Here is a 23,482-nt window from a genome sequence, read left to right on the forward strand (position 1 = left end):
CGCCTGCTTTAAATCAGAGAAGGAGCTGAACGGGGAAAGGGAATCATGTGAGTACTGGATGCCTTTGCGCTTAGTGTTTTTAGTTATGACGACTAATAAAATCGATCAGTTTCATTTCTTTGTTCGCTTCTTGCGCTGGTTACGAAACAACAAAGTTTTCTTCGATCCAAACGAAATGGACAATGGACATGCAGGAGAGGCTTTTCGATGCCAGGGCTTTCGCTTTCGTATTCTTGCCAAATGCGTATTTTGAAAACGTTACCCTACATCATTAGACGTCTTATTACAAATAATTAACTCCTCCTTCTGCGACCTGTCTAACCATGCAAAAGTGAAATACAAACGGACAGGGTTGTATTCAGCTCACATTTTAATTTATAGCAATCAAAGATGCATAATTATATCGATGCCAGTTTTTACTACTGGAAGAAGAATAAGTTAAAATAATTGACCTTACCAAGTTCCTCAGTCTGGGAATCGAGGTGACACTAAATCCCAGTGCAAAGATCATTTCATTGAAGTTCCTGTTGAAAAGCGATCATGCTTGAATTTCTTAACAGTAATCAATTGTTAAATATGAATTTAGTTCAAAATGTTAGACTTGAACTATTCAAAAAAGTTTTTGTTTTTCAACCTTATCATCCCTTCGGCTAAGCAAAACGAAAAAAAAAAGTTTTATCTTAAAGAATAACACAACCACCACTTTCCGGTGGTGGTGGAGGTGGGCGGTTAGCAAGTGCAGTGATTTGCTTCTGAAGCTCGATCATTTGAGCGTTCCTTTGCTCCATAGACTGGTGCATCTGCCCCATTGTTTCCTTGAGCGTCTGGTTATGCTGAATTATTGCTTCCCTGTCCTTTCGCAGTTCGTCCATGTTTGCCGCCATCATGTTGCTCATTTGTTCTCTTTGGGCCTCCATGTCTGCCTTAAACTGCTCTTCCAAGCGTCTCCTCTCCTCTTGTTTGATCCGCAGGAGCTCCATCTACAAAAAAGCGACATCATTTTTCTTATAGTAAATGCCTAGAGAACATGAGGCAGACAGAAAAAGTAATATTTTACAGCAGAAAATGTTTACACTAAAAAGTGAATTTGAGCAAACCTCTTTCTCTTTCGTGCGACGTTCCTCCTCGAGGCGTGCGTTTTCCTCCTAGATAAATTAAAAATAAAAGCGAGCATTGAAAAGAACACGCCTCTGTTAGCTGGTTAAATCTATATTTAAGAAGCCTTAAACAATAAACAATTCTTACTTGATCATGTATTCATCGAAGTTGTACTGAGTCCTGTTGAAATAGATCTCTACTGAGGATTAATTGCTACACAGTGTATTCTGCAAGCGAACATTTAAATATCGGTCCGAGAAAAAACACTTGGTTAATTTTGATTCCCAAGAAGTCATTACATTCAAAGAATGATCGATCAGCAATGTGGTTTGTTTTCTTTTTTTAACGTAACGCAACGAAAACAAATATACAGAAAAAAGTGCTCATTTCAGTATCAATCGAGGCGTATACGAACCAAATACAGCAGAAGTGCAGTTTCCATCATTAAGTTTCGACAAGGTGTGTTTCTCCAGAACCTTTTTTTTAAAGCCTGCTCTGCTTTTACGTTACAAACCTATTTTTTGTAGATTTTAGAGTTGGAGACTAAATTGTTTGTTTGTACAAATCCTCGAGTTTGCTTTTGAAGTCCTGTCCTAGTAAAAATGCCATCTTTACTTTATTCTATTCACGTTACTAAAAACGCGCTCAGTTATTTTCACTATTTTTACCTCAATCCTTCTCCTTTCCTGTTCCTGACGGGCTTTTTCTTCTCTCTCTAAGGCTAAAATTTCATCAAAGTCTTTCAGTTGCTGCAAGTGCGCCATGTGTTTTTCCATTTCCTTTTGCATTTCCTATGTAGCCAAGAGATATGCAATCTTAGGACCTGATAGTAGTAAATATAAAAGGAGTTTTGCTAAAAGTCCTTGAGATGTTCCCATCTACTAAGTGTGTTTCTTATCAGTTTTCTAGCGAGAAATGACACAAGATCATATACCAATACGACTTGTTAGGCACGTCCAGGATGTAGTTTATAAGACTCAGATTTGAGAGATGGTGCCTCCTGAAGGGTTTTCAAGTCCGTGGGAGAGGGCATCTCTGAGCTCGTAAACTAAAGGCCATTCAAGGTAAATGTTCGAGAACATTGCACATTATTGATGTTTTTTTAACCTGTCTAATAACTCAATCTGAAAAAAAAAACATATATTTTTTTTAATTCTCCTAAACATGGAATTTGAACACGTAAACTTACCGGATGGAACTCGTAAAACATCTGAGAACACACATCCTTGGCTCCTCTAGAATGAGTTTTAAATCCTTGCTCAATAGCAGAGTAACCTCCAATTATTTGAGCGAAAGTGACAGAAGCTCCATCTTTCCCACTGAGCTGTCTCAGGATAGGATCCAAATGCTGCCCTTTCAGATCACGCAGCAGCTTCTGACACTCTTCTCTTGTTAAATGATTGTTCTCCTCCAGCCAATGCGTCAGGCAATTTTCCATGTGCTCCTATGGGTAGAGAAAGGTGTGCGTTTATTTTTATTTTTTTCCTTATTTTACACTGTCTCTTTTCTATGTTTTTTTTTTGTAAGGATCACGGGCCAGTTGCATAAATGTTGACGTCGGACTTAGCAAGTAATGTTTGACAATGAGCCCAGTCAAATTCTTATTTTAGGGCCAGTGGTTTACCGCTACGTCTGACGTTCAGCCTAATCAAACTCTGTTTTCTTGCGCCAGATGTTAGCAGTTTCGTCAGATGTTAGGTTTAATGCACTCCAGAAATTCAGTGGACATGAGCCACTTTCACTTTGAATTACATGGGCCATAATTTACAAACCACAGAGATGTGACACCTCATCCCCCCCCCCCCCCACCCATCCCCCTATGTCTATGTGGAATCTAGTCTTCGATTTTCACTTCCACACCGTGGATTCTGGATTCCAATCGTTAACTCCAAGCCTAGGATTCCATATTACACAAGTAAAATTTTAACTGATTCCGGAATCCGGATTTCCTTGCATGGGGAGATCTCATAATACTCCCTACCGTCAGTTCATCCAGGTACTTTTCACTGCTTAAAGCAGACACTCCAACTGTTTCAGCTTGAAACTTAAACATACATTCTTCAATGGCCGCTTGCTGAACTTGGCGAATCTCGTAACTATCACGAGGCAGTGTTCCACCTAGCTGAGATGACATTGCGCTTTGATAGATCTGCGTGGCGATAGCTTTTGCCTCGGAACACTTGGCATGCACAAAGGTCTCCCAGGCGCTCTGTACACTAGGAACTGTTCCAGGAGTGTTCAATGCATCAACGTAAATATTGACGAGAGTTGCTAGAGCTTAAAAAAACAAGTTCAGAAAATGATCAAGGTTATGATACAATGATATCTCCTAGCCTTTCGTCAATCGGATAGATACATCTAGAGACTCTCAGGTCAATCTACTTGATTCAACAGCCATACAAAAATAAAATGCCACAACTTACCATTTACTTAAAAAATAAAGAAGCCTTGAATTTTCTCCGTTTTACATGTTGTAAAGCACCATTGAAGCACGCAGGAAGCAGCAAGAGCACGAGCGAAAGGCAGGGTAAAACACGAGACTTTGTCGAATGCTTCTCCCTACGTCTTGAGTGCTCTAGAAACCGTTAAATTCCTCACGCATCACTTTCTAGCTCTTTAAAGCAAACTTTAGCTCCTTGTTTTATACTCTCATAAAGCACGCTTTCAACCAATCAGAGGGCGTGTTATATCTGAACTTTATTGAAAATTCCTTTATAAATGACCAGACGCAGTGTTCTTCATCGTGAAAATAACGAAAAAGGTATTACTATATGTCAATGTCGTGCTTTTCACATTAATGGAAACCTGAAACCAGCGAAAATAGATTATAACGAACAAAAGAACATAAAGAAGAGCCACGATGTGCATATCTGAGAATAGAATGACATTTTCAGTTATTACCTTCGCCAGTTACATATTCTCCATCATGAAAGCTGCGTTTGGGCGTTAACTTGGACCTCAGCATCCCCTTGAATTCTTCCACTCCCCGCACAAACGACTTGTTTACGTCACCCTGCACCTCTTCTCGATTAAGATTTAATACAACTTCTGGGTCAGAAGAAGGAGGAGGAAGTTTAAAGGCCTCAAATCCAGGAAAGAAATTCAAAATGCTCTCGGCCACTTTAGATGCAACTTCACCTTTTGAGTCTGCTGATGAGTTGAATACCTATCGATTGAAAAAAAAGGTGGTAAGTTAGCTGACATTAGCACTTCTACATTTTTTGTTGATACACTTAATTTTTTTTTAACGCGCTATTAAACAGCTTGCAGTACGATGACGAAAGTTATTTCTAGGTTATATACCAAACAGATCTACCATTAACTGCCGAAAAGGATTTGTTAGACTCCGTGCAATGTGCGAACATTCTGTGAGTTGTTTGGCAAGTGAGAGTGTTTTTATGAACCTATTTTAACGCTCGATTCTCATGTGTGAATTCTTTCCCTTCAACGACGATGAATATGATTCTAATCAGATGCTCAAGATATCAAAAATCTTCTTGAGCTAAGCTAACAAAAAGATTTGAGAAGTGCCTATGACTGGTTGAAGCACGTTACCCTGACGGCTCTACCAATCAGCTGCGTAGTGACACCCTACGTCATCAGTTTATGGAATTTCTCAGTTACCCGTTTCTCATGCGTCATTTCGCGGTGAAACTAGTGGTGGCTGAGTGTTTTCTTATGCAGTCTCCTGAGCTATATCAACACACTCTTTGTAAATGATTTTCCGTTTACCCTTGTCAGAAAATACTCCTTGATATTGTGACAATCTTTAGGGAGTGCAAGCACAACTTGTCTTAACAGCCAAATGAAGAATGGGAAGGTTTTGTGGAAAAGGTTTGCATCTTCATTCTGTTGCAATGCTGAGGCGGTTGAATCAGATGAGTGAAGCTGAATTCGCTGAGAAAGTTTCACTATGAAGCTTTGAATCATTAAGGAATGTTAACTATATCCATATATAAACTCCCGTTATCTCTTATATTTGCCAATCAATTCTTTCTTAGCAGACGTACACCTCACTTTAAAGGATGCCTAGGGTTGGTCCTGCTGTTGTTCCGACAGCTTTATCTTTAATTTGCCCGACTGTGTATGAAACGGGCACCTCTCTAAAGCAGAAACTTAGTTCTTGTTCCGGCTAAGTCCTTCTTAAAGAGATCGCTTTGAATGCGATCCGTATTATTCTTTTTTTTTTTTTCAATACACGGCTAAATGAGTGTTGTTTCACTACAAAGGTTACTAATAACCTTACACAAGTAAGTACGATAGAAGTATTAGCTGTTTAAGGATACTCAAGTCCATCAAGGTCAGTCCGGGTAGGAACACCAGCTGAGTTGTAAATCAAAACTGAGGCCAGTAAAATGGTCAAAGTGAATATACAGTGATCATCGGAACCATCACTGGTCAGCGCATCGATTCCTTCCGAGTCCAACAGCACTACTGTAAATTCCTGGCCACTGGCGTCCTATACATTGAAAGGAAAATAGGTTTCGATGGGTTGGGCTTCATACAGAAAATAATGTACAATAAATAATAATGCGTTTCGAGAGATGGAGCAAGACTTTTCAGGCCCAGAGTCTGAAAAATTGGCCTTAGGAACTCTGAACTAATATGCGCTATCAGCATTTCATAGATATTAGGCTATCGACAAGGGCACTTGTGTAGGTAGACAAGCAAACCATGCGCACGAAATAGTTGGTTAGATCTGTCTTTTCAAGTCATCGCCAACATTACTGTGCTGGATGTATCAGCAGTTTATATATCGTACTAGACGTCATTATCATTAAAAGCTTACTGTCAACTTTTCTGGCACAACCCACATCCAGATACCCATCGTCTCTGGGTCCAGAAAGTGTTCAAGAGGGAAAACCTCCCCTTGGTCAAATACTTTGCTGAGGATATACGATTTGCCTTTGCGACAAGGCCCAGCAATTGACACCACACAAACGGGACCTAAATGGAGTTGGAAATTAAGTTAGTGTGTGTACGAAAGATCTCAAGATCTCAACTAAAAACCCCAATGCTCAGAATAATGATAATAATAATAACAATAATAATAATAATAATAATAATAAAAGCAATGAAAGATTATGGCTAGAAACCAGTTATAAATAACTATCCTGATGGTAATTAAGTTCAATACCTCTAAATCATTTACGTTCGTTGATGATTTAATCACCTAAAAAGTGTTTGTTTTCCGGACAGAGTAAGCCAATAAATGAAAATAGTATCTATCAACCTGGAAAGTCCTTTGCGGCCCTCTCTTCCTTAACTTTCTGGATCCGCATCCGAACGGTGTTATCGTTTTTGAGCCGGCGACGCATGTCAGCTAAAAGTAGACTTTCTGCATTCTTATATAGGCATTGGTTTTGCCTATTCTTTTTTAGAAAGTCGTCTTTATAAGAGTAAAAACACTTAGCAATTAAAAATGTACTAGTGTCAAGGCTTGGAAAAAGCAAATGCCTTACTTCCAGTTGACATGCGTTGCTCAAAAATGTATTGCCCTCTTTTTCAATTCAGTGAACGTTGTCCACCTTCAAGTCCACAACAACATATAACAAAGTAGTGAAAAACAGCCCGCCGTTTACTGAATAAGCTACAACATCACTCGTGATTTATCGATCGCTACCTGGGGATTACACAAGAAAAAAAAGAAGGAAGAGCTAGGAAGAGTAAAAGAATGGGTAGCATAACAAGAGGAAATGTCACACGAAAATTTAAAGAGGATTGCAGGTTACCTTTGATGCTTCTTAGCCTTTCGAGAGCTTTGTCGACTACATAGAGGCTTTGCCTTTCCCCTCCAGCCTTGCTATATTCACCAGTCTGTTCGTCCCACCTGCAGTTGTTAGGAAGGCACAGTGGTACGGCACAGCTTCCCGACATTGTGTTATTTTGCCGTCCTTCCCAAAGGTTTGATAAACTAGAGACAAAATAGGTCCTAAAAAAAGAGAGAGAAGAGAAAATGTACCTGCTAAATTGTTAATGGGGTTAACCGTTTGCTGTCTGGATGGACGGATAAACAGACAAATGTATACAAAATCACGAATGATTCCTCCAAAATAAAACCATCCAGTTATCACATCTGTCTGACACAGATTACCCAACAGATAACTCAGTCACCTTAGACGGATAATCATTCTCTAGTGTGAAAACCTCCATTGTGTGAAAAAATAAATGTAAACTGACTGTGAACATCAGGTAAGAATCACCGCGCGCAATTACCTCTGTCAATCGTCTCATGCAAGGAAACTCGGGTTGCTTACCATTTATCACACAAACCACCCGGGTGGAAGTAAATCGTTGTAGTACCCCCGGTTTCCCGGATCCGGAAAAGTTTTGCTTGTGGAACCCGTTAACCGAGAATTAACCGAGAACCGGAATCGTGGGCTTTGGAATCCTGCATCTTTCTTACGATTCGAATGAATCAGGAATCCAAGTTCCACCGATAAGGAATCCAGATTTCTAGTACCGTCTTCACACGTTTCGCGAAGAAGAATAGCCGAACTACTTCCTAAAAAGATAACAAAAACAGCAAGAAAACTACTCGACGGATGACATTTGCTATTTGAAGAATATCTACGGAACTAAACATTTCTTTATATCCTGAACTTGCCAGCATACAGGTAAAAGAAGACTTAACATCGATCAAGGTAAGCCTTTTTCAGCTTCTTTTTTAAACTAGGATTTTCTAATGAAAAATGAAACAATTATTGCATTCGGATCTTCCACTTTTTTCTCTAAAAAAATTCAAGATCCCTCCTAAAAATCCTCTGCCCTCCCTCCCTTGTGGAATACATAATGAATGCAGCCTACCTGAAATCCCGTCAGAAACGTTGGACAGCTGTCGTACCATTTTCTTAAGGACGCAGGTAAAACAGACAGAGGTGAACAAAACCATCAGCTATCATAAGAAAGCCTGTTCATTTGGGCATTGTTGTTTATAAACTAACTTCAAGTTACGAGTGACTTTCTTCGAGTTTACCTGTGATGTCAAGGTTTCCTATGAAAATTTGATGGGCATGTTGAGTGGCATGGGATTAATTATTTATGCAATGCTTTCTCGTGGTATACCGTGAATATCCCTTTCATAACATGATTTGTCTTCGTTTAAAAACTCACCTAAAGGCTCGTGTTTATACTACGAAAAATCGCTCTTGGGATATTTCACGGTATACCAAGAGAAAGCATTGCATAACTAGTATAAACAAAAACTGTGAAAGGTTTGAACCCAGGAGTCATTTCAAAAGTAGGTTGAGTTTGATCGCTGGTAATGTAAGAAGCCTGGCACTCGCAGCATTTACCAACAGTTACCAACAGCCAACAGTTACCAGCGCCGTACAAACGACTTATTGCCGAGATCAAGCAAAACTAACTACGAGAGAACGACTGGAGAACTGACAATTTGACTAACACGAAAAGACGACTGTTTAACTGTGAAAATAGACGGATCGAAACGCACCAATTACTGATTACGAGTCTTCCTAGCCAATAACATCACGGCTTAACTGACAGACGACCAATAACATCGCGACGTAATTGACCAATCAGATCAATAACCAGAGTATAATACCATTAACTGACGTGATACAACTCACTTTGACTCTGAAGGTGACTACCGCACAGGTTGTCGAAACGTCAGTCACTGTCAACAACAACAATCCTGTTCAGGACTACGTTCACCCGGACGATCAAACTCAACCTACCAGTATAAACTAGTCCGATTGAACCTAGATAATAGATGCAAAGCGACCGCATACCTCGAAATTTGTTCCAAGAACTTGTAGGCTTCTTTGTAATTAGTGATAGTCACTTCTAGCTCCTCCCCAATATAACCACTATTTTCAAACTCTTTACTCAACCGCTCCTGCACTTTTCTTGCCTCGAAATCTTCCATGAATGATCGGAAGCTTTCCTCGGTATAACAATGCAACTTCACAAGAATTGAGCCAGGTGTAACACTTCCTACTTGAAGCCCTCTTGCTGTCAAAGCTTTTTCTACAATTCTCATCACGAATTCAGGATGTTTATGACAAAGTACACCAATTGTTATAACAGCCCCTGTGGCAGCCGCACCGATACCTATACCAGCCGCACGTAACCCAAAACTAAGCGCATCAGCAACCTTAGATGACAAGGATCTAACCGTCGGGGGATCATCAACTTTAAGATGGATGTTGAATAGCGGTCCCGCGTTAACACCAAGAAAGGCCACATTGCTTCCCCCTCCTTCAGGTGCGTCTGAAGCCATCAGTTCTTCAAATTCCACCGCGGGGCGTTTTTCTTTTTCTGCTAACAGGCCGTTACTTGATAATTGCTTCTTAGATGACATGTTCCTAGTAATAATTAGCTCTGCAGACAAACAAAAAACCGTGTACAAATATTGAGTTAGAAAAAAAAGAGAGAGAGAGAGGAGGGGAGGGAGGGAGGAAGAAAGAAAAAGGAACTGGTATCATCTCCGAGTATGAGAAAACAATATTTTGTCGCAATAAATTTGTTGGGCAAGTGAGGGTCTATTCAAATGACAGTAATGAGTGAAGGCTTGCCTCTTAAATCCAAAAGAAAAAGAAGGGGTCGCGAAAAGGCGGGTTTTCAAGCTTTCAGTCACACAGCCACCTCCACGAGTTTAACCATTTGACGGTTATCCATTTAAGGTTCTGCGATGGTCTGAAATGTCGGTAAGCATTTCATGTCAAGACAAGTCGGTAGGTACTTCATGTCAAACTAACAAATAGCCTCCCTATATATAACGGACATTTCCTTACTTGAGGTGCTTTGCTCTGGAGGTTGACATAAAGCAAGCTAGTTTGCAGTCCCCTCTTCTGCCTTGTTGAGGATGGCGATCGCTGTTATTCCCTGTGACGTTTCATTTTTTTTCTTCACTCTGTGTGCTGAAACGCTGTCCCCTCCTTATATTTTGAGCCCAAGCCTAATTTCTCGATCGAAGACACTTAAAAGTTTGCTTATGCCACTTGTTATTTTTGTAAACGCTATTTTGCAGCTAAATTCACTGGATATTATACAGTATTCGTTTGTTACGTGTCCGCGTCAAAGCTAAACAGAAAGGACAGGAGCCGTCCGTTTTTGTTTGTTTGTTTGTATCAGTGTTTTACCTTGCAAAACAAACCACTCGCGGAGAATTTGGTTCAGTCGTGTCAGTGTCATGTCTGGAGTCTGTAACAGGACGAGGAAGTCTGCGTGGATCTCCATGATCACGGGAATCACAACGGCCCCTCCCATAAACGTTCTTGTCCAATTATTGGGTCAACTTCATTCTGAGCAACTCGAATTGTTTTGTTGTTTTTTTTTGTAATAATGTGGGATGAATAGTCAACTTCGTTTTCCGACGCAAATCAACAAGAGGATTTAATTCAAGAAAGTGTAGTCGCCGAGAATAGCCACGCATTGATGTTTCAAATATGCCCCGGAAGATGGCTGAAATTCAGGCTAACTGATAACAGTTAGAAACTACCACTGCGCTACTACTACCGTTGAAACTATTCACTGCTGCGAATGTAAATCTTGTCCACTTAAGTCCAAAGTCACAAGCCGCTATATATTTAGCTCTTCTTAAAGTCGCAGAGCCGTAAATGGATATAAACCGTTAAATGATTAAACCGCATGGCAAAGAATTACAAAAGGTGGCTGTGTAAGGAAAGCTTGAAAGAGGGTATTGAAAACCCCTTTCCTAACGTCTAATTTTCATATAGTTTGAATTTGGAAGCAAGCCTTCACTCATACCATTCTATACTTTTTTCTTTCTTTCGGCGAAATTCGCGAATTTCGGCGAACCGTATGCGAACTTTCGTTTCAGACGAAAATTCGGAGAAATTTCGGCGCATCTATTGTTCTAGTCCCTGCGAAATTTTAAAAGCTGATGATGAACCAAAACGAAAGTTCGCGGCATCAAGAAATTCGTTGCGAAATTTCGAGAAAGCTTGACGAATTTTCGCTTCATTAACGAAATTTCGGTTCGTGTTAAACGATATTTCGGTTCGACGGAGCGAAACGAAATCTCGTTATTGAAAAGTTCTTAACTGACCAGGGCGCGGTTATTTAAAGCAGGATTAAGGTAACCCAGGATTTGAGCAAAATTTGACTTCAATTGTGAACGGACTTCTTTGCACTCCAGATTTAGTGTATTGATTCTTTGAACTCATAAGTTTCTCTTTTCAAAGAGAGGGCATCAAATATATGAACTCAGGAAGAATTAGCTGGCTTTGAATTCTGATACAAATCTCCTAATTTCCCGCCATCTTGCTCTGATTTTCCATGATGCAACTATGAGGGTGAACTCCTCTATGCATAGTAGCTACACACAGAGAGATATTTGCCATCACGTTTTGGACGGAAAAAAACTCATCAAAAGGTTTAAACTTCAACAAAAAGTGAAGAAATACCACAAAAGCATCTTTTAGGGGTACCAACGAGAATATAGTTTAAAACCACTCATTATAATAAACATAGCATTGTTAAACGTATGTTCGGATTTCCTAGCTGAAAGTCTAGTGATCCGAAAGTTATAGGGATCAAAACTTACCTTTTCGAAAATTTCAGCCAGAAAAAAGGCTCCCGAAAATTATAGATGACCTTTTCAGGGCAAAAATCCATTAAAAATGGGCAATTATACCATTTTTTTTAGATGTTCGAGAATTCTAGGAGAGGCAGGCAAGCAAAAAATTTTACAACAAATGTTCCGAAAATTCTACATCTCAAATCGTCTTCCGAACAGATATTTTCCGAAAATTGACGTTGGGTGCCACTGATCTTTTAAAGGAGTCGATGAAATAGCACAGTACCCCAGCTTCAAACACATCTTCATTTAATGGCTGCCTTCGCTTAACCACAGGCGTCCCAAGCTCACGTTACGAGTGTGCTATGTAAATTAACTTTTTCACGAGAGAGTCGGTGTCGCGTTACAAGCAATCGTCTTCGAACGCTAAATATCATTATTCTTACTTATTTTTATATAAAATAAATAAAGGAGACTTACATTTGATCAAGAGCCATAATAGTCCTATTATGGCTCTTGCTTTGATGTATTCCTGTGTTTTTTGGTGTGAATTCATCGATTTAGTCGGGTTTTTTTGGCTGTTATCGTTTGACTCCTGTCACTCTCTATGAAGCTAAAAAGTGACAGGGGTCAAACAATAACAGCCAAAAAACCCCGACTAAATCGATGATTTCATACCAAAAAGAAAAAACAAAAAAAATAGGAATACATCAAAGGTAAGTCTCCTTTATTCATTTTATAGAAAAATAGGTAAGAATGATGATATTTAGCGTTCGCAGACCTCAGTATTTTATTGCTCACACAAAGTGCCAAGACCTCTCAACGGTTGCTTGTAACGCGACACCGACTCTCTTGAGAAAAAGTGAATTTACATACCACACTCGTAACGTGAGCTTGGAATGCCTGCGACTTAACACACTTAAAAAGTTACCAAGTTAATTGATCCTGTTTATCGTCATGACAATGAAATTCTCTGGGGGAGTACTCTTACATTTGCGTTATAGGTATTGAGCTGATATAAAATCTGGAGTAAAGATTTGGCAAACGGAACAATACACTCCACTAACAATTCCCAGGAATACCCCCCGCGGATTGCTCGATTAATAATTGATAGAGGCCGTTCACTGAACAAAGAAATATGCAAAAATTCCGGTGGGTACTTGCTTACATTTTCCCTATAGATATTCATGTGAAATAAGAGTCTACAGTTAGGATTACCAGAATGAGTCGGCACATACCAACCACGAATTGCTAGGGATACACCCCCTGGAGAAAAAATCGAAGGTATTTTATAAACTGGGCCTGCTTTAATACGGCAAGCCCGGTTAATGATTTGAGGGGAAACCAAAATTACTTCGAGTTCGCGGGAGGTTCGAGTTATCGAGGGTTCTAGTTACCGAGGGTAAAATCACAACAAATGTATGAAGGAGATGATATGGCCTCCCATAGTATGGAAATTCAGGGGAAATCGATTTTGGTTCGAGTTAGCGCCAGGTTCGAGTTATCGGGATTCAACTGAAGCAAACAAACATGTCGAACGCACTGTCCTAAGCTCCGATTACTCCTAGTTTGTAGTCCTAGTGTCGCAATCAGCCCTACGATTCTTCAGTTAGTCGAAGTTAGGGAAGTGTGTGGAGTTCGAATCAGCGTTCCTGGTTAAATTAAGAAGATACAAATGAAAACATAGATGTCGGCCGGATCCCAAAGGATCTCCTTCAGGGAGAATTAGCTCAAGGAAATGCCCCACTGGCAGGCACCAATTACGTTTTAAAGACGTCCGGAAGACTGGGTTCTATACTGTATACTTTTTCTTGAAGACCTTGAAAGAAATCAGTTGCTTAAACTTCAAGACAATCCGCCATAGCCAAAAAGTTACCCCCGCACACTTTTATTACAGTGCCTATATGAACGTTCCCTAAAACTCTAATTAACTTCCGACTTCCTTCCCCGCCATCATCAAAAGAGAAATGGGATAAAGTTGTAGTTTAAGGTAAGGATATATCTCCTAGAATCCTCTAAGTACTATATCCATCGCGCTTCTGGGAAATGGTTGGCTCCCCAACGCTTCTCCTGTAATGTCTTGCAAAACTAGCTCCACTTCCACGTCTTAAAAAATAATAATCATAATGATAATCATAATCATTATGGTGCAATATGTGTATCGGCAACGGGCGGAGTAGCAAGGCCTAACTGGAAAGGGTAGATCAGTGCTACAAATGTACTCCAAAACAAGTGGTAGAAAACAAGGTTTTCAAAGTTCTGTGGGATTTCTGATGATTTGAAGCTAGAAGGTCGGACACCATCTTCGTTGAGAATTGAAAATTGTGGCAAACAATATTAAACATGTGTGGCAACTGACAGGCTTTTATCCTCCCAATACTTTTTATTTCTATTTTTTATTATTATTATTTAATTTTTTTATTTGTTTATTTATTTTTTTGTTCGTTGAGGCTGTAATTACTTTTGTTACTTACTGACTTATTTATTCATGACTATATGCTATGTATTAATTTTGTGAAGTTGTCGTCAATAAAAACATAAATATAGATAAATTAAAATACATAGAAAAATCTTCGTTGAGAAGCGGACATGGGAGGCCAAGATGATAGAGATCGCTATCCCTTGAAGTGCACGACTAAAAGACAAAGAGCTGGAGATCTAGAAAATAACAAAGTGCCAGTTTCTTCGAGAAGCATTATTGAAGTTGTATAAACTGAAGAAAGTGACGGTTGTGCCAATTTTGATTGGAGAATTGGTGGCTGTATTTGACTAACAATAGACGACTGTTTAACTGTGACAGTAGACGGATCGAAACGCACCAATCACTGATTACGAGTCTTTAAAGCCAATAACATCACGGCTTAACTGACAGACGACCAATAACATCGCGACATAATTGACCAATCAGATCAATAACCAGAGTATAATACCATCAACTGACGTGATACAACTCACTTCGACTCTGAAGATGACAACCGCACAGGTTGTCGAAACGTCAGTCACTGTCAACAACAACAGTCCTATTCAGGACTACGTTCACCCGGACGATCAAACTCAACCTTTTGTATCCGATATGTTTGAGAAATACACGGGAAAACGTTAATATCAGACTTGAATTGGAAGTGACCAAGAAAGCGGCTCTGTTGGGAACAGCTGGACTATTACGAAAAGTTTTGTCCATTCAGGGACTCGAACGAAAGGACTTCTTTGGGACCTTAAGGAACAACTGAGATTCTACGATATAATAATAATAATAATAATAATAATAATAATAATAATAATATTCATAACAAATTAAAACTGAAAAAAGAATCTCCGCTTTCAAAACTATCCGGTTAAAAAGCGGAGAGAACATAAACGTAACTGATCACTAGCCTGTGCATGCCAGGCGTCCAGATGGCGGGGCGCGGAGAAACAAACAGAGGAAAGGCGAATCGGGAACTGGGGAGAGCGAGGGAGAGAATGCGTTTATTCTCCCGCTTTCCCCGATAGCCCACGTTCAATTAGACTTTTTCAAAGTCCTTCGCTTCTCATTTCCGGTTCCGGTAATTGGCGCTCTCCCGCTCGCTTTTGCCGCAGAAAACATCAAAATCTACCACTCTCGCTTCGCGCTCGTGAAAAAGATTTCAGCGGAGCGACTGACAGGCAAGTCTAAAGACTCTCACATGGCCCCAAGGCTTTAGGGATAAAACTACAAAGTTTTCACGACTGAGACTTGAGCTTAAAGAAAACCAAACCAAATATTGAGATATGGCTAGAAAGTCTCGAGAGTGAGCTATTCTTTTCCAATTTTTCCCTCTTACCTGTACGCCTTCTCATCGTTTTTGTTTTCCTTTTGTCCCGCGCCCCTCTGTCTGAAGTGATAACAATCTTAGGACAACCACACACTGTCATTTTTGTTTTTAAACATACATGTGTGGAATGTATAGCTGTGCTGTCTGTTTGCCCTCGAGGATGTTAATTATTACTTTCAGGAACAAAGGTGATGAATTCTGATCTTTATTACTACAACGTTGAAGTTCCTGTGGTGACTTCTTTTGTCTCTGAGGGCACTACTTTCAAATTTCTGTCACACAGAGAATAAAGACTGCTAAACCTTGCAAGACTTAGCACACAAATGTGCGCCCGACTCTCCCATAGTAGGAACGTCGCGAAAATAAGGTTAGGGGAAGATAGGACGCGCGTGATCGCCTTCTCTCTTCCCAGCCCACGGCTTTCACGATCTCTGCAAGTTACTATCTTGGAGTCTAGGCTAGCTGAGAAAAATCCCAACCAACCTAACGACGTTTGATAGTTGCATTACGGAGAGTGGACCGACATTCGTGAGAACCAATGCTACATCTAAGAAAAAGGTGATACACGTTATTCACAAGAAAATATTTTCCTGTAGATAAGCAATATATATATTGTTCAATATATATTTCGTCCAATGGTTAAAACAAAATCGACGTTGCTTCTGTCTGATCTCCAGTTGCTTTATAAGAACGGCAACAAGGGCATGGCGCAGCGACATGTGCTTACGAGATTGTATTAGGCTTGCTAGACTGCACTCGTGCAAAAGTAGCATAATATGCTGCACGCACTGCTCATATGTTTCTAAAATTATGCCAACTAATTATGCCTGGTTAGCTCAGTTGGGAGAGCGCCGGTCTGCAAGGCGTGAGGTCGCATCCAGGTTCAAACCCCGGCCAGACCAAAAGTCAGGGTCTTTAAAATAATTGAGGAGAAAGTGCTACCTTTGCAATGACATCTGAAAACGGTTAGACTTTCTAGTCTTCTCGGATAAGGACGAAAAACCGTAGGTCCCGTCTCACAGCACTTTCACTTATCCGGTTCTTGTGGAACGTAAAAGAACCCCCACCACTGTTCGAAAAGAGTAGGGGACGTAGACCTGGGGTGGGTGGGTTATCTGAAAGGACACGCTTTAATTGGAGCCCCCCTCTGTTGTGTGTTCCGCACCATATGGTGGAAGTGATTAAATAAATGGTCATTTTAGCAAAACAAGCAGAAGTTGGGCTTCTGTTTTTTCTTGAAACTTGGTAAATACCTATGCAATAAACCCCGTAGATCGCAAACACATTTACCTTATTTACAACAAGAAACTTTACTAGTCCATTATTCATAATAAATGCCCCGGCTATCTCTGTCTTGCAAAGTATTTGCAGTGATAGAAAGGGAAACTACTAAAACAACAAAACTGTCTGACAACGACGGAGTAAAATCGCGGACCCCATCTTGGGTAGCCTAGCTAGTTATGTGCATGCGTTGAGTCCTCTGGAAAGAGTCCAGGATCACTTACTGTGGGACCAAGGTCTCATGCATGTGCTGAATGTGACAATAACAAGGCAAAAAAATGTTTTTGTTACTTTTAAGTAATTAGTAATAATTAAAAATTGGGGGAGTGCGTTCGATGGGGAGGGGGAGGGTGCTGGGTAGTGAGTGGTACGGGGAAGGGGGTGCAAAACCTGATGGGCTTGTAATATCGAGAAATCAAAATCAAACACTTTTATCAATACCAATATCAGCAGCTGTCTTTATCAGTGTTATTGTTTGTCCTCCCACTTTACAATTCGTTACTATTTCATTTTTCCTCAAAAATGCTTTTACATTTACTTGGCTTAACCTCTAAGTAAAGTACATGCAAGTAACAACAGGTCAAACACTGACTATGATCCTCAGGATATTCTTTTGCACTATATGATGATCAATAAAATTGGCTAAAAATTGGGATACAGAAAATTAAAGTTATCTGAAAAGTTTACGCGTCGCGTATCGCTTTAAACCCTTGTTGTGTGACACTAGGCTAACACGACTCATCTACTTAGCACTGTTTTCAAAATACAACGCACCCGGAATTAGTGAGATGTAAAGGTCAATGTTTCACTGTTCAACTTCTTGTGTAATTTTCAAAAATGGTGGAAAACAAAAGGAAATACAACGCTGTAAATAGCTTTTAAAAGCGAAAAGATATAATTTGTAATAGAATCAAATATGGTCGATCTAAGCTGATCTTGCTTGAATCCATAAAAACAAATACAGTGTGCAAAACACATTGTTAACATAATGTCTCTACCTGGAGTTATGAAAACCGGGTTAGCAAACATTTTGTAATTTTTCTCAACTTCCCCTGTCTAATATCTTGTTTACTGTGTTGTTTGCTTATGTCCCATTTTTTTGGCTTGTCTTGTGGTGAGGGAGTCGTGTAGAAGTGGATGTAGGCAGAATTACTATCTTACCCCCCGCCCCCCCCCCCCCCCTCCCCGCCTCCCTATTTTTTCCCTACCCACGATTCTTTCTTTAACACAAGTGACAGTTATCAGTTTGAAATCGGCGGGCGCCTAAAGCTGGTTTCGGTGCCGTTTAGCAGTTTAGTTTTATATATTGGTCACCTTGAGAAAAGTTTACCGGAAAGCATCATGTAAAGCTCTGAGATGGGACAAAATTATTACGATTCGCAGAGTCTGCATCGTCCAATATCGTATTATATTCTCGTTTCATTTGGCTAAACGGATCAATCACCCTGATCCGGGCTGAGACAGAAAGGTACGATATTGTTCGCTTTTCTAAGGTGACCACCAAGTCTTTGGCCTCGGGAACAGGCTCTTAGGAGTCAAATGAATTAGGTGAGAGCAAAATTGCAGGTGAACGTTGACCTGCCGACCCTGTCACTCTACATCCGAGAACCTGAATAAGACGAGTGTAAGAGAAAAGTCGAGAGGTGTTTATCTGGCAATAGGCTGAGTTTTTCCGCGTTATTCGATGATATTTCGCTTATGTTAAACGTGAGAAGATTATGTGTGGTTGTAGATAGTCTTATCAGTGACGCGAAAGTGTGTGATTGTCTGATTTCCGCATGGTGTCGAGGGGTATGTGATCGCGTGGTTGAACTGCGGTTTCGCCAAAATATTCTGTGCCAGCCATTTATATTGTTTCGTCGGTGTTACGCTTAGCTGATTGCACTAATTTGTGCACTATGTTTCATTCAATTTGTTGTCTATTCCATGCGGAATCCTGTTGTTTATCGGACCGCGAAAAAAGTAGTGATTTGCTAACTATTTAAGTTGTTATGTAAGCCTTAACCAGGCACTCTTTCGCTTCAGCTCACTCAACTTAAAAATTTTCTAGACTGAAATGACACCGGTTTGAAACGTCGCGAAGTAAGTTTACTAAATAAATGTTCTAGAATTTGCGTCATTTTAAATTAGGACTCGTTGGAATGTTTCTAGGGACCATTAACGTACGACCTGGCGTCATATAAAGGCTTTTAATCGGCCTTTGAATGAATTTTGTTGTTTTAAATTGCCAATTAGTCGAATGAGTTGATATTTTTGCTAACCTGGTTTTAAAAAATCCAGGTATATGTACATATCCGATTATGAATGGAAATTTTTCTATGGTAAAAAAAAGCTTAATTGAAAACTGCGAGAAAAACAAAAACAAACCTGTGGTAACAGAAAATCGCCAACCTTTTATCTGTGAACAAGTGTCACAAAATAGATACCAGCTCCGGGGCGAGAAAAACTGAATACATGAGATCGAGGCAAAGTGCGCAAGGCCGGTCCAAGGTGGCGTCGAAACCGTGAAATCACATGGCATACAGAACGGTTACTACCTAGTGTACGTTACACGAATAGTCAACGTTCTCCCTCGTCGAACGCAACAATATCAATTTTAAAAAGGCTGGCCAAAAGTAAAAATTATGCCGATAGTGCTTTGTGCGGAAAGTAGTACAAAATTATTCGCGTAATGACGAATTATGCCAAAAATTATGCTAGCACAATTTATCAAAGCCTATACGAGACATAGAACGGATAAAGAGTAAGACAACTTTACCTGCATTAGGCGCTAACCAGGAATTGGAAGGATCCTCTGGATCAGAGCTGGATGGTCTCTTCAACTTTAAAACTGGCTCAACTATAGAAAATAAAGATATCACACTCAGAAAAACCTCACAAGAGATGAGTTATCGGAATAAAAAGTCGAACATTCTAGACATTTTGTTGTGTTACTATACCGTATGTCTTTGTTCTTGTTTTTTCGAAGTTGCTAAAAGAATTCTGCACGGTTTGAGATCTATATACTCTTAAAATGATATAGAAGTAACATATGACCTCAACAATCCTAGGTTTAATTAAATGTCTGTTCGCCAACTGCTTTTACAGCCCACAGGTTCAAAACATGTCTTGTTAAACTGCAGTCTTCATAAATACCTAATAATTTATTGAAGAACAAAACATCAAAACCAAGAATCCCCTCAGAAAAAAAATAACTGAATTATGAAATTGATGTTTTAAAACTATTTGCGTACGGAATTATCCTATTACTGTCCCATGAGGTATAAGACTGATTATTAAAAACTGAATCATTGGATAATGCAATTCTAGCATTTTGATTTGCTTAGCCGTTATGGTATATGAGCTATTATACCATGCTCTCCATATATGGTCGATGTACGCGTCAGTTTAAAATTGGAAGCTAGCTGAGATTTTTTTTTCGCGAAGGATAGAACGGCGCCCGAAGCAAATCGTTTTAATTCATTTCTTAGAATACTAGTAATGCAATTTCATCGAAAGAGAAAAGACAAAAACAAACAAAAAAGCCACAAGAGCTTGTTTGAAAGTTTGTTGAACACATGAAAATACATGGAACTAAAGTACCTTGACCAACTACGAAAGAAGACAGGTGTTGTTTCTTCATGATCGCGAAGTCATTCGCCGATCGAGCCACTCGCCGATAGATAACTGCGGCTTGTTTATTCGACATTAAATGAATATAAATCACATGTAACCAGCTACAAATACAGGCTATGCAGCCATTCACTAGAACAATCGAGGCGGCAGTATAGCTTCTTTTCTCGTTCAGCAAAACCAGCTTGTGGCTTTAAACAACTTCATAACAAGCGACCGAGGTAATAGTTTTACTCCGTTGTTCTTACTTTTGTAACTGCAACGAAAATCCAAATTCACAGTAATTTCGACGGCTGTCACTTAAAAATTATTTTCCTTCACATTATCTGCCAGGTTTTTTTTAGCTGTCCTGTTGTGTAAAATCCTAGAATCCCGATGAGTTTTTTAAAAAATTAATGTTCATCGCTGCAATGTTTTGATTTTTCATTCATGCAGTCCAGGCGAGTCCGTTCGCGCGTTGACAGTTTTGATAGACGTGTGACATGTGAATAGCGGAAGTCCCTTGTCTTTTCTGGTTTGTTCTAGTAGAGGAGATTCAACGAGTTTTTGTGGGCGTTTTTAATAAAACAATTATTCCACTCGCGCTTGTTAGATATGAGATGATTATAGCCAACTCGGCGCTACGCACCTCGTTGGCTATCCATCATCTCATATCCAACGTGCCCTTGTGGAATAATTGTTAATTTGTAAAATCCACCTAGTGGTCTATTCAGCAACACTGCGTTCTGATTGGTTGGGCTACTACTAGGCTATACGTTATAGCCCACTAGTAGCGAAAAGCGTCGGCTTTTTGGCGGCAAAAAGGGATTAAAGTCTAGCTTCAACTAGCTAAAGTTTTTTTATTCTCGATATTTTTGACCAACTAGTTGGATTAAAACAATTATTCCTCTCGCCCTCATCATAGTGGGCTATTGACTCAGAGCCCATTTGGGCTCGAGGAATAATTGTTAAATATACTTTGCACAGAGAAAGCAGGGTAAAAATGGAATTCATATACTTACTACTACCAATGTTTGTCATCCTGTGGACAAGATCTCTTATTTGTTCCTCCCAGTTGTAAGCGCTCGTGTAATTCTGGAGGAGTGTTTTCGATTCTTGTAGGCGAGTAGCTCTATCTTTTGCCCAAACCTTCTTGATCTCTTTAGCCCACTCATCAGGCTCTTCAGAATGGATGACACTGCCTGAGCCGAAAGGAACTTTCCTTAGGGCTTCCCCAAATCCCGAATTGGCACTAACAAGAACAGGTAGCCCAGCTGAGAGGGCTTCCAAAGCAGCAAGTCCGTAACCCTCTGTTCTGGATGGCATGATGGCTATGTCTGCTTCGGAAAAGACCCGTTTCAAATGTTCCCGGTCTTCAATAAACGGTCGCACTCTCAGACGTCTGGGAGGGATATCACAACTCTTTAAATTGTTTGCAACGTCAAATTCTTCACTGTCGTATGCGCCAACAAAAATCAGCTGGGCGTTATTTAGCTTAGCTACAGCTTTAGCTGCGATATCGTAACCCTTCAGAGAAAAATCCTCTCTATCGCTGCGTCCGAAAGCCAAAACTATACACCTACTTTCGTCTCGAGTGCCATGCATCACATTGGAAAATTCCTTGAAAATGCCAGGTGTAAGGACAAATAAAGCTTGGTCTTTCTGACAAAAGCGAAGGTAACACCTATATGCATCTCCCAGCTTTGATCCAACCGTCACAACAAAATCAGCCATGACACAGAGTTCTACCTCGTGCATACGCTTCTTTACACCCTTTGGAATGGCACTGTTGAATTCTTTCAACATTCCAAGCTCCTCTGGGTCCGTGTGCACGAACTGTATCCACTTACAATGACAACGCTCCCTTATGAACTGGGCTTGACGACCGAGCTTCACGCCATGTCCAATAATGAAATCAATTTGTAGGTCTTCTGGCGGCGAGCAAAGCCAGTCTATTTCTTCATCATAACCAGGCAATCTCTTTGCCTGAACCAGAGTAATGTTACAGCGTCGAGCTGCGTCCCTATCTTCCTCGCTGCATCGCGGAAGAAACATAAACACCTGCAAACCACGATGTTTTGCTAATTGTATGGCTAACTCTCTAATTAAAGTTGACATCCCTCCATACTTTGATCCCCATTCTGATGCCAGTGTTACCACTCTTGTTTTGGAGGATGATGCCATATGGCTTACTTCAACCGAGACATTCTGATCTGGAACCCTACAAAGAGTAATGCTCTGCTGAACGTATATTTTGCAGTTCCCTTCGCGATTGACTCTGTAGGTGTCAACGGGCCGCCTGAATATAGAAGAACTGCTTATGGCCTGGATCGCGTGGACCGAGATAAACTTAGTTATTGGCGCACCTGAATTCAAGGTTGGAAAATTACGAGAACAAGACTGTTTCCAATTCATACCAAATTTCGTTACACACGATTCGTCAGGCAATGGAGTATATGCAGTTCAAATCAGCGTTCTTCGGTTGAATAAAGAAGAAGTAAAGGGAATGATAGTAAACATCGTTACACAAGCATGAAATGAACCAACATCCTGAGACTCGCTATTTTACTTTCTCGCTGATATGTCTGCCGATCACTGAGATTTTGGATGCTCGAATATTATTTGATTTGTCGCAAAACTATGAAGCGTGAAGACAGAACAAAGTTAACGTTGAACGACAAAATTTAGAAATTACCTCGGTTGTAGCACTTCGAATTAGCTCCCAGTGTTCATCTGGCGGCAGTGCGTTCTTCAAAGTTCAGTGAGATCTAGGCAAAACCAAGCTTTTTTCTGGTAATTTGAGTTGTTGATTAAGACATACGGCGTTATCAATATTGAATACTTTAGAATAATAAGTAGCCACCTTTGCCCTTTTGCTTTTTTTTTTTTCCTGTGGAAAAGTATTCATTGGTCACGCTTCTAAACGAAAGCGAAAGCAAAAGCTAAGAGACCATTTATAATCCTTGGCGGGGAGGGGGTATGGGTGAACAAAGTTTTCTCTCTTTTTGTTCGTGCCCCTCCCCTGTTCTGGGAAAGAAAAATAAAAGTTTTAAATTGTTTTAGCCTGTACACAGACGTTGGTATATTTTCCTTTTCGTAGAGGGTCTGTGAACAGGCTAAAATTATTTTGCATTGGCTCTGTTGTGGTTCAATTTTATCCTTGGTTTATATTTGATTTTCCTTTGTTTGGAGGGTATTATTGGAAATTTAGTTT

At 40.0% G+C, this 23,482-nt stretch overlaps 1 protein-coding gene across 1 annotated transcript; it reads right to left on the reverse strand.

The window, feature by feature from the left end:
* Positions 1–674: 674 nt before the first annotated feature.
* Positions 675–22,485, reverse strand: LOC140928842 (uncharacterized). The gene is made up of 13 exons (XM_073378637.1): positions 21,291–22,485; positions 19,436–19,516; positions 8,850–9,441; positions 6,831–7,030; positions 5,888–6,045; positions 5,385–5,557; positions 4,831–5,017; positions 4,000–4,264; positions 3,080–3,375; positions 2,288–2,542; positions 1,767–1,889; positions 1,098–1,145; positions 675–980 (listed from the first exon to the last, which is right to left on the reverse strand). The coding sequence occupies exons 1-13, from the start codon at positions 22,450–22,452 to the stop codon at positions 681–683; spliced, it is 3,840 nt and encodes a 1,279-aa protein (XP_073234738.1). The 5' UTR covers positions 22,453–22,485; the 3' UTR covers positions 675–680.
* Between the last annotated feature and the right edge of the window lie 997 nt (positions 22,486–23,482).

Source organism: Porites lutea, chromosome 2, assembly GCF_958299795.1.
Source record: "Porites lutea chromosome 2, jaPorLute2.1, whole genome shotgun sequence".
Lineage (NCBI taxonomy): Eukaryota > Metazoa > Cnidaria > Anthozoa > Scleractinia > Poritidae > Porites > Porites lutea.

Coding starts and splice junctions, on each gene's coding strand:
- LOC140928842 (XM_073378637.1), bottom strand. CDS start 22,452: ATGGCATCATCCTCCAAAACAAGAGTGGTAACACTGGCATCAGAATGG. Junction 5,558..5,887: donor TTGTGCCAGAAAAGTTGACA/GTAAGCTTTTAA, acceptor TTCAATGTATAG/GACGCCAGTGGCCAGGAATT. Junction 4,265..4,830: donor AGGAGTATTTTCTGACAAGG/GTAAACGGAAAA, acceptor TTCAATCGATAG/GTATTCAACTCATCAGCAGA.